This window comes from Amblyraja radiata, chromosome 10, assembly GCF_010909765.2.
Source record: "Amblyraja radiata isolate CabotCenter1 chromosome 10, sAmbRad1.1.pri, whole genome shotgun sequence".
NCBI classification, from domain to species: domain Eukaryota; kingdom Metazoa; phylum Chordata; class Chondrichthyes; order Rajiformes; family Rajidae; genus Amblyraja; species Amblyraja radiata.
The window spans coordinates 19,883,905-19,899,453 of record NC_045965.1 but is presented as its reverse complement, the minus strand read 5'-3'; the positions used below and the strand labels follow the sequence as shown (position 1 = coordinate 19,899,453).

Genomic DNA, 15,549 nt, shown 5'->3' with positions numbered 1-15,549 from the left:
GGGAAGCCAGAGTTTCTGCTCATGGTCGCCATCTAGTGTCTACGCTGGCAATGGCAATTGTGTGCTTGTGGAGGAAGGCAACGTCCACTTGTGTTGAGATGAGCAAAGCGCTGTCAGACTCACCAAGTAGGCAAGGATGATATGCAAGGGTAAAAGTAACTTAATTCTATTAGTAGTGAGGCTGTAGCACTAATGGCACCTATTTTGCCTTTAATCATTGATTGCTTCTGCCACCAGTTTATCGGTGTGTTGTGCCAGCCCAAATCAATTTAGTTGCATTTCTGAAAATAAGACAACAAACGTATAATTTCTAGCCTAATTCTGCCCATATTTACTCGCCCACTTGGGAGTCACATTAAAATATGTTGAGTACTATTTCAATACTGGAATTTATCTTGCACTAAACGCATTCCTTTTATCATGTATCTATCCACTGTGGATGGCTCGATTGTAATCATATATTGTCTTCCTCCTGGCTGGTTAGCACCCAACAAAAGCTTTTCACCTCAGTACACGTGACAAAAAACTCAACTCAACTCAACCTGTGGTATGGGATTGGGGCATTACTACCCACCAATAGAGTTAAAACAAAACTCTTGCTAAGATTTGAAGAAAAAATGATTTGAATATTGATAGGAACGTTAGTTTTGATTGGAAATATAAAGGTATGTCCAGTTAAGTGGAAAACACCACTAAAGTTGTGTGATACTGAAATTAGATGTACGAGATGAGATACACCAAATAATAATGGTTGGGAAACATTATTCTTCGGCTAAAGATGTGTAGAATGCTAGGTTAAGGATGTATGGGATACAATAGGTGACTGGTGTCCATCTGTTCTGTTATTTTCCCTGATGCTATGTCCTAGAGCTGACAGTTTTGAGGATCTGGTAGATAGTTGAAGTTCAGCAGTGGTGGCAAGGCTAGAATGGAAATAACAATTATTAAATCAACAAATTCAGCTGTCAGAACCAAAACCACTGTGAAACCACTACATCAAGAGCAAAAATATACCAGCACAAGGTTGAAGGTCTGAAGCAGAGAAGTAATGGTTATCAGAGTAGCTTTTTATTTGTACCTGTCCAGTTGAGGATGATAAATGAACAAGGCATGTTTCAAATGAGAAGATAGCTGATTTAATGACTTGTTTCTGCTGAAGGTAATTCTACTCCCTTACAGCAAAGGTCTCTGGAACTGCTCCAAGCCAGTTTCCCCGCAAATTCAAACATCGTTAAGAAAGACATTTATTGAAATGGAAACAGGAAAAAAAACCCCACAAAATGAAGGTAAAGTTTAATCCAAATCTCTTTAACAATTTCTTTGGTTGAATGCATTTGAAATGCTACAAACCGTCTTCAAAAACGTCTTTGAGAATGCACTCATTACCTATGCTCTCCTAAAGGCTCTGCAGTGAATGCATTGCTCTGCCTAATTCTGAACAGGAAGGATTGAGTCCGAGGCCAAGATAATCAACCATTTTGCCCCTGGGATAAGGAAGGGAATTGAAAACGGAATCAAGCAATGAACCTGATTGGTCCCACCAAGCCTCCTGTCAGAAAGTACACGTGGACAGAGGGCTATGGCAGACTCGGAATGATCCTACATTCCTTTCCACAGGATCTTAAACACATTGATTCCTTGCTAGGTTGCACCTCTGAATGCCTGCTGCCCTGGCCAAATAGATTCTTATCATAGTATGATTCACAGTAATTAGAGTCATTCCACCATGAAAGGAATCCTTCATAGCTCACCTCAACCTGTTGTCGCTTAGAATCTGTCAGTGGATAGATTCCAGTAGGGATCATCCGGATAGTGCGATCAGGTCACTGAGAGCTAATCCACATGCGGGTTCAAACACATCCTCTAAGTTGGCATATGTAAAGACTATTGTGTTAGTCCCCTTCCTAAATTCATAATTTAAAAAATGCTCAGGAGTTTGAGTGCAGTTCAAATCAGTGTTGTCTTTCCAAATGAAGTTATCATGCTGCCATGATCATGTTACTGAAATAATAACCCAGAGGCCTTATCTAATAAATCATGGTTTCAGATCGCACCAGGATAGTCTGAGAAGAACTTAGATAGTGCACATCTAGACATTCCCTTCCCTGATAGGGAGTTATTGGGCAATTATAAACTCTAAACACTAGTACAATTGACATTCGAGTTCCAACCAGCTCCATCTATTTACATACTGCAACAAGTCTGTTCCATTGATGAATTTGGAATTGAATCAACTAAATTAAGTTTTCTTTAAATAACCTCTTTGGGTAAAAACCACTGGAGAGATAGCTTCTAAATCACCAATTATGTTTTTTTTTAAAATTCATATAGATAATTCTAATTTTTGAAATAATTGACTAGTATAACTAATTAAAGACAGACATTATCTGTACATATCAAGATATCCTCAATAACCCTACTGCAGCACGAGTAGCTCAGAGACAGAACTCTCGCTTCTGGTCTCGAGTGTTTGGCCTTCAATCCCCAGTCCAGAATCTTGAGCAGAACATGGGGGGAATGCCACAATCTATTTAATGAGACAGTAAGGTCACTCAGGAGGCACAATGGGTCTTGTGGCAACACATAAAGGTAGCCATGAGGTTTTCTGGACCAACATGTCACAGGTTCAAAGTGGTAGACTGACTGTCTCACAGCTGGTAGAGTTGCTATCTCACAGCACCTGAGACCAGTGTTCAATCCTGACGTCAGGTGCTGTCTGTGCGATGTCTGCATGTTCCCCCTGTGACCATGTGGGTTTCCTCTGGGTGCCCTGATTTTTTCCCACATCCCAAAGGTGTGCGGGGTTTGTAGGCTTATTGGCCTCTGGTAATTGTCCCGAGTGTGTTGGGAATGGATGAGAAAGTGGGATAACATAGAACGAGTGTGAATGGGTGGTCGATGGTTGGTATGGACTTGGTGGGCTGAAGGGCCTGTTTTCATGCTGTATCTTTCAATCTTAAAATTATTTTTTTTAAATCATTCAGGGAGGGGAAGATCACATACTCTGCAGTGCACTACATTGGATTAGGAGATGCAGCCTTGCTCAACCTTATGGAGTGGTTGTCAGCAGTCATACCCACATCCTTAAAACAAGCAATCAAAATAAAATGCCCAAACATTTTCCACATGGAAGGAAGTTAACGAGAATCCTGGCCAAAATCACTTCCTCAATAATTTAGAATGAAACTGCATGCACAGGTTATCTGAAGTAAAAATAGAAAACGCTGCAAATACTGACCATGTCAACAAGAATCAGCAGAGGAAGAAACAGTTAAAATGTCATTTTGCCAACCTTTAATCATAATGGGTACAGGTATAAACAGAAGGAAATTAGTGAGAGAAAAGTAGAGAGACTTTGCAGGGACTGTGTGATTCAGAACACGATAGTCATTGGAGATCTGAAATGAAGGAGAATGCAAGAAATACTCAGCAGGGAAATTGGTCCCTCAGCCAACATAATCAAAAACTGATCATCTTATCATTTTCACGTTGGTGCTTCTGGGAGCTAGCTGGGGGTGAATAGGCTGCCAGGTTTCATGCATTACAAGAACAACTCGGCCTCAAAGCCACTTAACTGGCTGCAATGCACTTTGGACATACCACGACTGAGAGAGGTTACAAACATACACACGGTTCAGAAATAGAAGGAAATGCCTCTGTGTCCCGGTCAGGAAGTCCCCAAGTCATTTGCAGCCAATTTCAATGATGCAGTCACATTGTAATGTTACAGTCCATTTGTGTACAGTAACGTTACACAAATCTGTTTATGAGCTGTAGCCAGAGGGATTAATATTGACCCGCAACCTCTGTCTCAAACGCAAGAATGCAATCAACATCCGGCACAGATACAAGTGGCTCAATGCTCTGCCTTTGCATTAAGATTGGTCCAGGAATATTGAAAAGGAGATGCATCTCTAAAAGTCATTCAAATGTTGTCTATGAAATAGACAGATTTGTTGGCAATAATTACTCGTATACGGCCATGTCCACCACATGGAGGATGGCCGTATTCCAAAAGACATCCTCTATGGAGAGCTGACATCTGGAAGGAGAACCATCGGCCACCCCCAGCTACATTACAAGGATGTCTGCAAGAGAGAAATGAAGGCACTCGACTTCGACGAGGGGTCCTGGGAGAGCGTTGCAGCTGACCACACAAGGTGGAGAGGTACCCTGAACCAACATCTCAAAACGGGGGAAGAGAAACTGATGAAAGCAGCGGCAGACAAGCAGGCGAGCAGAAAGGAGCGCAGTAACTTCAACAAACCAGAGACCACACACAAATGTGAGGCAGAGACTGTCACTCCCGCATTGGTCTCTTCAGCCACAGGCGACGCTGCTGTAGCCGAGGTTTGGAGCAAGCAGCCAACAAATAGGATGCATCACCCATGGTCAGTCATGACCGAGGGGGGCCTACTATCAATTACTCAGAAGAGTTAACTAGTTTTTAGGCTGAGATCCTTTTTCAAAACATTTCTGCTAATCTATTTATTTGCGATTCATTTTCCACTGAGAGAGAGAGAGACACACACACGCACACACACACACACTTCGAAGTCAAATCTTATTTTAAATGTCGAGCTGTTGCTGGGTAAACATTCAACTAAGCACAGCTATGTTGCAAGTTTCAATTGCCCAGGGACCCAACTCGTTCATTCTGTTTATGTACAAATCTGCATCCAAGTATAACAGTATTTTCTAAATCAGGTGTTTATCAGGATTTAAACAGTGGTGCATTGCTTTGCTCACACTACTCCAGTTTTCAGCCACATGTATTCACTCTGATTTTTCCCTCTTCAGGTTTTCTTTTCCTTTAGATTGGATTATGTTTCCTCTCCAGAAAATGGCCCTTTCAAAATCAGGCACTTTCATTGCGTAGTGTCCCGTCAGCCAGGGTATCTGTAAGTCATATCAAAACACCAGACCAATGCCATCCTTAAATGAGATCCAAATAAACACAGCGATCAACAGTGGCTCTGTGGTTCGTGCTTATGCCTCAAAAATGGAAGGTTATTATTTCAAATCCCACAGCAGAGAGACTTGAGCACAAACTCTGGGCAGAGATTCCAGAGAGGTAGAGCGCTATCAGATGCGGCGCCATTTGGATGAAACGTTTAAACCAAGGCTCTTCCTGCCAAGTTAGCTGATTGAGCAGTGAAGAGCATTGGTCAATATTTACTCAAGTAATAAGACTGAGAATACATGCCTGGGACCTACTTTTGTGCAAAATTGGCTGCTGAGTTTTCTACATCCACACTTCAACAACATCTCACTGACTGCAGAACCGATATATGCCCTATGATTTAAGTCATTCTTCATAAAGAATGGCTGGCCGGGGCAGACCGGGGATAAAGATCAGGAGACCCAGGTCCACTGATACCCTGATTGAATTAGTTATACGTAACACAGGCTGAGGATGAAAGCCTCACAGCCTCTGGTTCCATTTAGCTCAGCTCACCAATTTGACAGATAAGCTTGCCTGAGCTAACAAGGGAGGCCTATTCTGGTTGGAATTTAAGGAAGAGACCACAAAAATGAGAGAATGCAAAAGCCATCCTAATATATCCTGTACTGCAGGGAAGCTGGAACTAATATTGCAGGCTTAGTACATTGAAAGTGGCTGCATAACTTGGGACTTGGTGTGATCAAAGGAGAGTGGAGCACCACAAGTTTTTTCAGATTACCTTTCCAATAATAGTTGTGATTACATGTTTTTGATATTTTAAATTGTGTTGCTATTTTAAGTTAGAAGACAAAGCAAATGATTCAGAATGCCATGGTTTGGGTATAGTGGAATCATCTCTGTTAGAAGAAACTACTAACAGTGGCCTGTTTCCTTTCACATTGTTTCATTCATTTGTTCTATAACTCTCTACATCACTGTCTGTATCTCTTGTCTCCCTTCCCCTGACTGGTCTGAAGCAGGATCTCGACCCAAAACGTCACCCATTCCTTCTCTCCAGAGATGCTGGCTGTCCCGCTGAGTTAATCCAGTATTTTGTGTTTCTCTTTGGTGGAATCATCTTTGTTCATATTGCTGACCCAGGGACAGTGGCAACTGTGACTTCTGCTTCCCTTGACGTCGATGCTCATGTTGATGAGAAACGCCTGTCTTTTGTGGGGAGCTCGACGTAGCTTATCCAGGGCCAGAAAATACAGTCACCCTCATTGCTGAGAAGCCACACCTTCTAAGGTATGTGCACTTCTCCGGAAAAGTGCGAACCAGATCACCTCGATTATTCCCCTGTCCCACTTAGGAAACCTGAACGGAAACCTCTGGAGTCTTTGCGCCCCACCCAAAGTTTCCGTGCGGTTCCCAGAGGTTGAGGGTGGTTGCAGGTAGTGGAAGCAGGTAGGGAGACTGACAAAAACCTCTGGGAACGTCTGGGAACCGCACGGAAACCTTGGGTGGGGCACAAAGTCTCCAGAGGTTTCCTAAGTGGGACAGGGGCATAAGCGTGTAGTCGTGCAGTCGTGTAGCCTAGCCTGGTTAAGCTTCCTGGCATTACCTGGGACAAAAGGCTTAGTTAATATAAATTTGTGCAAATGAAGATGGCCAGAAATGAAAATTTACATTTTAAAGAGAATGGAATGCCAAAGTCAAATGGAAATTTGATGGGAAAAATCACATCGGTTATAATAGTATCAATTAATCGGCGATAATTTTAATGTATTATCACATAATGTGGGTCTAAAAAAAGCAAGGAATACCATGTGGATCAATGAGAAAGAATGTGTTAAAATATTAACTTTAGGGGCGTGAGAAGAAACGGGGATCCCAAGCCAGGAACAATGGTGGCCTTTGCTTTAAAGATGCATCTTTACAACTGACTATGGGCAACTGTCAATAACACTATCTCCAGCATTACTTGTTCATCTTTTCTGAAAGTTGCCTGAGGAACAACATTAACCCATAGTTGTGAGTCAGATAGCAAGATCTCAAATTATACCATGGTCTGATAACAAGGAGAATAAAGATAGCCTTGACCTCATGCAAGTGCATGATTGAAACCTTCATTGGCATCATTAATAAATTATACGGACTGTAATGCCCACCATTAAATACCAAAGTAGACCATTTACCCAGCTCAATCTGATGACTAACTTCTTAAGCACAGGCAATCCTCAAACCAGTGACAGATGCTCTTGTAGCTGCTTTCCTTGACATCCATGAATAAAATGGGACCAAACGTGTACATCAAGGAACACACCAGTGTGTGAAACAAAGCTGTGAGTCCATCTTGCAAATGCTGTTTTATTTTGAACGAGCTGTCCTTTGGTACTGATTTCTTATGGTCCCTTTTGGCCTGCAAAGTTTTCCCTCACATAATAAAATAAAATGAAAAAAAATCAAAGGAAATTAGAACAATGCAAATATAATTTAAAAATGAGTCTAATACATGGTGATAGGCTGTTAGGCTGAGATGTTACTCAAACGTAATGTTTATGTGATACTGGGTGATTGCCCATTATGGCTTAATCTAAACACAAACATGCCATTTAGGAAATTGTCTTGATTTATATGTTTTAAAAAAAAAACTAGCACCAGACAAATCTTACTGAAAATTTGAACTAAACTTTGACCAAGTTGCTGTCTGATTTCTTCTGACCCCTCCACGATGAGCAAGATAATCTGGGCTGGGGTCGATTTAAAAGAGTGTGATTTTGAAAGTAAATCTCCAACGGATGGTCTGTTGGCTTGTGCAATCCACACACATAATTCACACTAATGCATGGAATGTTAAAGAGCAGGAATGCAAGCAGTTTGCTGTCCTAACTAAGGATTAGCATTCAGGCACAATACACTGCACTTAGAGGGGGGGAAAAAACACCACTTATCCCAGGGACACACTATATCTCAAGAGGTTGGATTGCACACAAAAGAAAATTACAAAATATATAATGACATGAAGAAACCTTTATAAAGGTGTGTACAATATGAATCCAAGCTGTGGAAAGGGTGGTAAATGAACTTTTTAAGACATTAAATAGGAAGCCTGTCGGCACACTTTCTGTTCACCTTCTGGCCTCTGAGCTTAATGGCCACAGAATTATCTCATTCAGCACAAAGCAACTTTGATCTTTTAGCCAGCTCCAATCAATATTAAGATAAGGTAGTTCACGAACTGACCACTTTAACAATTGCAAATCATTCTCTTTTGCTGACTCAGTTCTTTGGCTAAGGACACCGAAAACGTGTCAGAATTTGAAGCTCCTGACTTCTTCGGCCCCATTCCACAGCCTCAGGGGCCAATTGATAAATCCTTACAAGTGTTACAGCCTGTCACTAATGGACAAAAAACAGCAATGACCGATCTCCATTATTCACCTGTCAACTCTGTTCACCCACAAGGTTGTCTCCAATTACAATGTCTGCCTGAGGGGGTGGTTCCCTATCAATCTGCTCTTATGAGCGTGTAGGTGAGCATATCAAAAAGCTCTTCAGTAAGAGTGGAATGAGTGGAGACGGTGCAAGGCAGAGATTTACTCAATCATGGGGCATCTATCTTGCGAATAACAGCAACCATGCCTGCTTCCCCCAATACCTCCATGACCAACCTGGGGCTGCTAGGACCTACCGTAACATCCTTTGGATCTAGCTAGTTTGCTCAACACAAGGCCACAAATGCTGATACATTTATTAATTGTATCTTTGTCAATAGCTTGGACAGTCAAACAGTCAGAGAACCAACCGTACAGCATGGAAAGAGCCCAACTTGTCCAACTTGACCAAGTTGCCTAACCAATCTAGTCCCACTTGCCTGCACCTGCCCATATCTCTCCAAACCTTTCCTATCCCCGTACCTGTCCAAGTGTCTTTTAAATGTTGTAATTGTACTCACCTCTATCACTTCCATTGGCAGATTGTTTCATACACACATCACCCTTAGAGCATTGTATTCAGTTTGGCGCACCGTGTTATAGGAAACATGTTGTCAAGCTGGATAGGGTGCGGAGAAGATTGACAAGAATGTTGCCAGGACTCAAGGGCCTGAGTTACAGGGAAAAGGTTGAGCAGGCTAGGACTCTATTCCTTGGAGCGCAAGAGGATGATCTTATAGAGATGTACAAAAATCATGAGACCCGCAGATCTGGTAGATGCACAGGTTTAAGGTGAGGTCGGGGGGGGAATTTAATAAGAACCAGAGGTAACTTTTTCCACACAAATGGTGGTGGGTGTATGGATTGAGCTGCCAGAGGAGGTAGTTGAAGAAGGTACTAACACAACGTTTAAGAAACAGTTAGACAGATACATGGATAACTACAATGAGGGATATTGACCACACACAGGCAGATTGGACATGTTGATCAATGTGGGCAAGGGCCTGTTTCCACGCTGTATGACTAAGTGCTGGAGTATCTCAGCAAGTCAGGCAGCATCTCTGGAGAACATGGATAGGCCATGTTTCCGGTTGGGATCCTTCTTCTGGAAAAGCTGGAAGAGAGATTGGTGTGGGACAAATTAAGCCATGTGATAGGTGGCATCTATCACTTGCTGGACTTTGTCCCACACCCATCTATCTTCGCGCTTTCCTCCTCCACTACTACAATCAGCCTGAGGAAGGGACCCGACCAGAAACGTTGCCCCTCCACGCTCTGCATAGATGCTGCCTGATCTGCTGAGTTACTCCAGCACTTTTTGTGTTTCTTTTTGCCAGGAACGTTCTGTTGGGAAAAACCACAGTCAGACTCCCACGGCCATAACCCGTGCGATAGCTTCTCAAATGTGCGTTTAAAGGTGAAACATAACTAGCATTGGTATAGTGTAAATTAATATGTTGAATTGTTTGGTAGAATAAATGAAGATAATGGCATGAGTGAATTGCCTTACAATTGATCATATGAATACAGTACACTGGCATAAAAATAATATGCAGAACCAGACAGCACATCAACAGGTCAGTAAACCTGTCAAGTCGGGACTAGTATTTTCCTCCGAATTCTTTAAAATTCCTCTGTTTTTAAACAACAATCCTGTTACCCTTTAAATCAACTCGTCAGCTGTGCCTGTGTGTGTGTGTGTGAGTGTGTTGGACAATGTGCAAGAGTGTGTGTCAGCACATGCAGGAACGCTGACTGTGGGCAGGAGACAGACTGAAACTCTGTGTGTGGTCAGTGGAATGAAGGTGTGCAGGTGACTGAGCCTGTGCAGGCGTGCACCTGGGCATGCGACACTTGGCCATGCTGGTATTTGTGCGCGGACAAGTCCTCGTGGTGCACGGGTGAATGCGCACGTGGCAGGGAAAAGATCGAACCGATTCCAATGCTGCTTGCGTTTGGCCCATGACTTCAGTCTGGCTGCACGTCAGCTCCCAAAGTTACGACTTCAAACTTTCACCTAATCCAGCTGCAACAAGATCCAGCTTCTTATTTTTACTGAGAATGGCTGGAGAAACATGCTGCCTCAAACTATGTTGTGTTATATTGAGGCATGCAGAGTAGGCAAATCTAATCTGCCATTTTGAAGGTTACTTTATCATATCCAGTTCCTTTACTCAGAGCAATAGATGTATGCAGCAGGGAAACAGGCTCTTCAGCTCAACTTGTCCATGCTGACCAAGTTGCCTATCTGAGTTTCTGCCATTTTCCTGCAATTGGCCCAGATCCCTGAACTTTTCCTATCAACGTACTTGTCTAAATGTCTTTTAAACATGGTAATTGTCTTTTAAATGTTTTAATTGTCTGACTTCTTCATCCTGCAAAGTGAATTCAATGCCTATGCATCCAATGTTTTACATGTATAAACAGCTGCTTACTTTCATCATGTCAACCGTTAGACAAGTGGCAAAAGCATTGGTCTGGCCCAGTGTGAAAAGGAAGAAGAGCAAGAGCAAGAGAGAAAGCAAAAGGAGGCTGAGCACGTGTGTCAATGTAGTTCAGGTGAATAAAGGAGGTGAGTTGAGTAAATGATTCACCTCTGATGGCAGACCTTGCAGATTTACTAGCTTCTGCTGGCATCATCTAGGAACACATGTCGTGTCACAAGGCCACTATTACCGGTGAGACTTCATTCCAGCAACACTTAATAATTGGGAGAGAAAGGAGAAAAGCTCAAAGGTCTCATTAATGAAAGGAGGCCAAATTCTGTCTCCTCCCATTCTCAGCATCTGTAAGTAAATTGGGATCTACCCAACTATAAATTGAGAAGAATCCACAAAGTAGTGCAATAACTGCAGAACACCCACTCGCTCCATTCCTGCCCTCGCTTTGTGTCTGTTATTTTTCCTGTGGTCAACTCAACTTTGTTTTGTTTGCTTGCCTGAGCCTTAAACTTGAAGTGTCTCAAATTCCAACCGAATGAAACAATTTAAAAAATGTTTTTGTGGTCGCTACCACTATCATTATGAATTGTCAATTCTAATTCTACCAAATCACAGCATAGACTGAAACACTATCGCTGCTTCATAGACCAAAGAAAATGAACCCCTACTTTGCTGAATAAATTGAAGGTACATTGAGAGTTTAAACAAAGAACAGATGACAAGGAATGTTCTGCAGTGCACATCAATCAGGTTACCTCACAAATCTCTCTATATTTTTATTCAGATGAAAGAAAATCTATCGTCTAGAGAACAGGACAGCAGCATTTTTTTTTAAATACTAGGGCAGAAGATGAAGCAAAATACAGGGCTTGAATGATGGCAGAGGAAGAGGAAATAGCAACGTAAGATGCATTTGGAGATAAGAGAAAAGAATAATGTCAGAATAAGTAATGTGCTTCAAAGAGTCGTGACTTCAACAGTGAGGATGCTGTTAGATGTATAGGACAGTTTTACTGGAGTTCAGAAGCTCAAGAAAAATAAAAGTTCATAGAAGCAATGACCCTTGCAGAATGATCAGACAAGAGATGGACTGCTTTGTACAAAAGATAAGAAAGCTTCACAGATAAAGAACCGAATTTGCTGCCAAAATAACGATGTTACAAATCTGCATGCCGTCATTCATGTGTAAGTTGTCCAGCACCGCACGACCAGGAGGTACAGCCCGAAGAAGCAGGAAGCAGCACAAGCTGCTAGTTGATTCGACCCACTCTGTCTTGCAAAAATGTCAGCATACTTACAACCGCCCCAGTCTTGTGAAGTTGCTACATTTGTGCAGTCATTGCTAATTAATGAGACCACCATGGTTAGGGCTGGTACAATGTGTTGGTAATTAAAAACAAAATCAGGACATTCATACTCTAACTATTCATTTCAGCATCTTTGGCCCAGCAAAGGTACAATTCAAACTGCAGAGCCACATTACAACAGGCAGTGATTTCAGAAATTTAAGAACAAACCTTTATTTCCTCTCTGTTTTCATAAGATCATAAGTGATAGGAGCAGAATTAGGCCATCATGTCTACTCCGCCATTCAATTATGGCTGATCTATCTCTCGCTCCTAACCCCATTCTCCTGCCTTCTCCCCGCAACCTCTGAAATCCATCACTCTGTATTTCCCTCAAATTCCCTTTCCGTAATTGATTTGATTTAAATTTATTTTATTTGATTCTCCATTGCTAATATCTTACCTTTCTCAATCATGAAATCTCATAGTCTGGGGAAAGTTCCAATTTTCGAAAGGATTAATCTCAAATGACACAGCAAAGTGAATAAATAGGATAGATGGATAGACAGGAACAGATTAGATAGGCTAGATGCATAAAGTACTTTAACCAGATTAGAGGAAACAAGAACCAGAGGACATAGGTTTATGGCAAGAGGGGAAAGACTTAATAGAAACCTGAGTGGTAACTCAGGGTGATAATAATATGGAATGATTTGCCAGAGGAAGTATTTGAGGCAGGTACAATAACAACAGGTAAAATACATTTGGGCAAATTCATGGATAGGTAAGGTTTGAAGGGATATGGGCCAAAGGCGAGCAGGTGGGACTATCGTAGATGGAGAATTTTGGTCAGCATGGGCAAGCTGGGCCGAAGGGCCTGTTTCCATGCTCTTTGACTATGAAACAGCAATTCTCAGGCAGTCTGCCTGGATGCTGCCTGACTTACTGAAAGTTTCCAGCATTTTGATATTTTTATTCACATTTCCAGAACCCCTAATGTGTAACCCGGGAAGTCAGAAACTTTCCAAGAATGCTTGTTCCAGAATTCCAAGGTCTGACATGGAATTATATTCCAATGCAAACTGGTTACTTGATGATCAAGATGCTGCCTAACCATACCCTAATAATCATATCAGGATTAAACGTTTTGCATCTGTTAATACCCCGTTAGAGTGTGTCCTGTTCTTCCCCCAGTTTTTGAGAGACATTTAACAAGCAAAAGGAAAAAAAAAAGAACAATGCTTTACCATATAATTTTATGATGCATCTTGTATTGAAAGAACGAAGGCCTTTATATCTAGATTAACTTTCCCATGCAGATCAATTAGATCAACAGTAACAGCAGTGACCCTCCATTCAATCTCTCTCATTTGCAAAGCCACAGCACAGTGGTCTATTGTCTCCATAACATCATCATGACTTAAATTCCCTTTAACCTGTTCTTCACTGCATGTTGTTTTGCAACCATAATGTTACCACAGGTTAAAAATCCACCACTTTTGTTCTCAGTGGCCTTTTAAAGTAAGTACCAAACCACATTCAATGTATCGTACTCTCTCTCTAAGTACCATAAGAAACGGTGTTACCTAAAATATGGACTATATCTGCGCTGTGGATTGAAATGGAATACGTGAAAGGGAGGGGAGGGGGGAGGGAGTAGAAACTTGGCAAAATTAAAGGAAAAACTCAGCACTGTTTAAATTTCAGTTATAGTTAAAAGAAGATTATTTTTCTTATGTCCCAAGTCTTGATGTGATGGTTAATTCGCAAATGTCACCCATTCTACATGAAAGTAGCGTGCCAGAGTTTTTCTTTTGGCGACTCCACACTGGCTGTCGACTTACAGTTTGAGGAGGGCTGAGGGGGAGAGGTCTCAAGCTGGGATCTCACTCATCTCCCACACAAGAGTGAGATCGCATTGTTTATCGCCACGGACAGAGGCTTCCACTGGCACCCCACCGGGACAGCGAGGGGGTGAAGTGCCTGATCGTTCTGCATTTTACACACTTATTGTTCACTAACTGAAGCTATGCAAAGTACTGCTTGGCATGGCATCTCGCAAAAATTGAAAAAGAGAACTTCACTTCACACTTGAAAGGTTGAATGTTTACACAGCGAATGTTTACAAGTCTTCACTTCAGCCTAAAGAGTTACTGACTCCTGATTGAAAACACCTCAAATAACATTTCGTAGTATAGAACATTTTAAACCAGATTTCGAAAACAAACAGAGTCTTAAAGCTTCAAGTGATATTGACAAGGGTTTCAAGACATAAACACACCCAAGACATTCAGACCAAAAAAAAGATAAGGACGGGAGAAGAGGAGATTGTAATTTCAAGTAGACACAAAATGCGGGAGTAACTATTTCAAGATATGCTTTTATTATTTTCCATGTTTTCACCATTTATATTTAAATATACTCGAATCCCGAATTCCGCACTTCTACTTACACACACACATGTTGCACCTTATTGAAACATCTCTTTAAATGCGAAGTAATCCTGAATTTGCTTTTGCCCCATCAGGTTATCGAGAGGGGGGGAGTGGGGTACAGCGAGGTGGCGGAATGAAAACAAAACAAGGTACAGTGCTTTCTGCAATCTTACCGTAGGCGAAGTGCTGAAGTCCCGGGTTGGATCCCAGAAGCAGGAGGGCAGTTTGAAAGAAGACAGCCCAGCCGCGCTCCCCGCACGCCGCTCCGTGTTGGTCCATTGCCCGGTTGCCTTGAGTTCACCGCCGCTGCTCTCTGTCGCATCCACACTCGCCTCGGGGTTGCTGCTGAACGAGAGGGCGTCTTTAATATTGAGATATATATATATATATTATATATATTTATTCCTCCGCTGCCTCTTCAAGCTACGTTCTGCTTTAGCCTCTGCGAGCGCTCCAGCATCACTTCTGCCTGCCTGCCTGCTGGCGGACGAGCGAGCGGGTGGGCGGCTTGCTGTCCGCTCTCTGTGGGGATGCACTGACTGTGCAGCCCGGGGACAGCGAGCTGCTCCACAACGTCACCCCGTGGGGGCAGAGGGAAGTGTGGAGCCCGCCCGCCTGCCTGCAGCAGAGCGGCGAGGGGACGGAGAGCCAGCGCCACCCTGCGGGGAAGAGGCCAGTACAGAACTGCCCCTGGAGAGGAGGAGGTGGCACCATCCAGTATAGGCAGCTGGGGTACTACACAGAGAGAGAGAGAGAGAGAGAGAGAATACTACCATGAGGATGGAAGTTAGGGGGGCATTACCGAACTGCTCCTAAAGGGGAATTAGTAGGGCTGGTACAGTTCATGTTCATAAACTGTGGTGTATGTGGTGGTTGTATTGTACTGTATTGTATTTGTCTGAGAGCGAACCAAGACACATTCCTATCAACTTGTTGACATGGCAATAAACTTCTTGAATCTTGAATCATGTTCTAGGTGCAGAATTACGCCATTCAGCCCATCAAGTCTACTCTGCCATTCAATCATGGCTAATCTATCTATCTATCTTTCCCTCTTAACCCAAT

The 15,549-nt window shown here is 42.5% G+C and overlaps 1 protein-coding gene across 2 annotated transcripts in view; it reads right to left on the bottom strand.

The window, feature by feature from the left end:
- Positions 1 to 15,027, bottom strand: part of ror1 (receptor tyrosine kinase like orphan receptor 1) — a 229,593-nt gene extending 214,566 nt beyond the window's left edge. The window contains exon 1 of one of the 2 annotated variants that reach the window (XM_033028286.1): positions 14,658 to 15,027. In XM_033028286.1, the coding sequence (XP_032884177.1) occupies positions 14,658 to 14,763 (106 nt within the window). In that variant the 5' untranslated portion in view covers positions 14,764 to 15,027. The remainder of the gene's footprint in view (positions 1 to 14,657) is intronic. The other variant, XM_033028285.1, reaches the window with a different exon arrangement.
- Between the last annotated feature and the right edge of the window lie 522 nt (positions 15,028 to 15,549).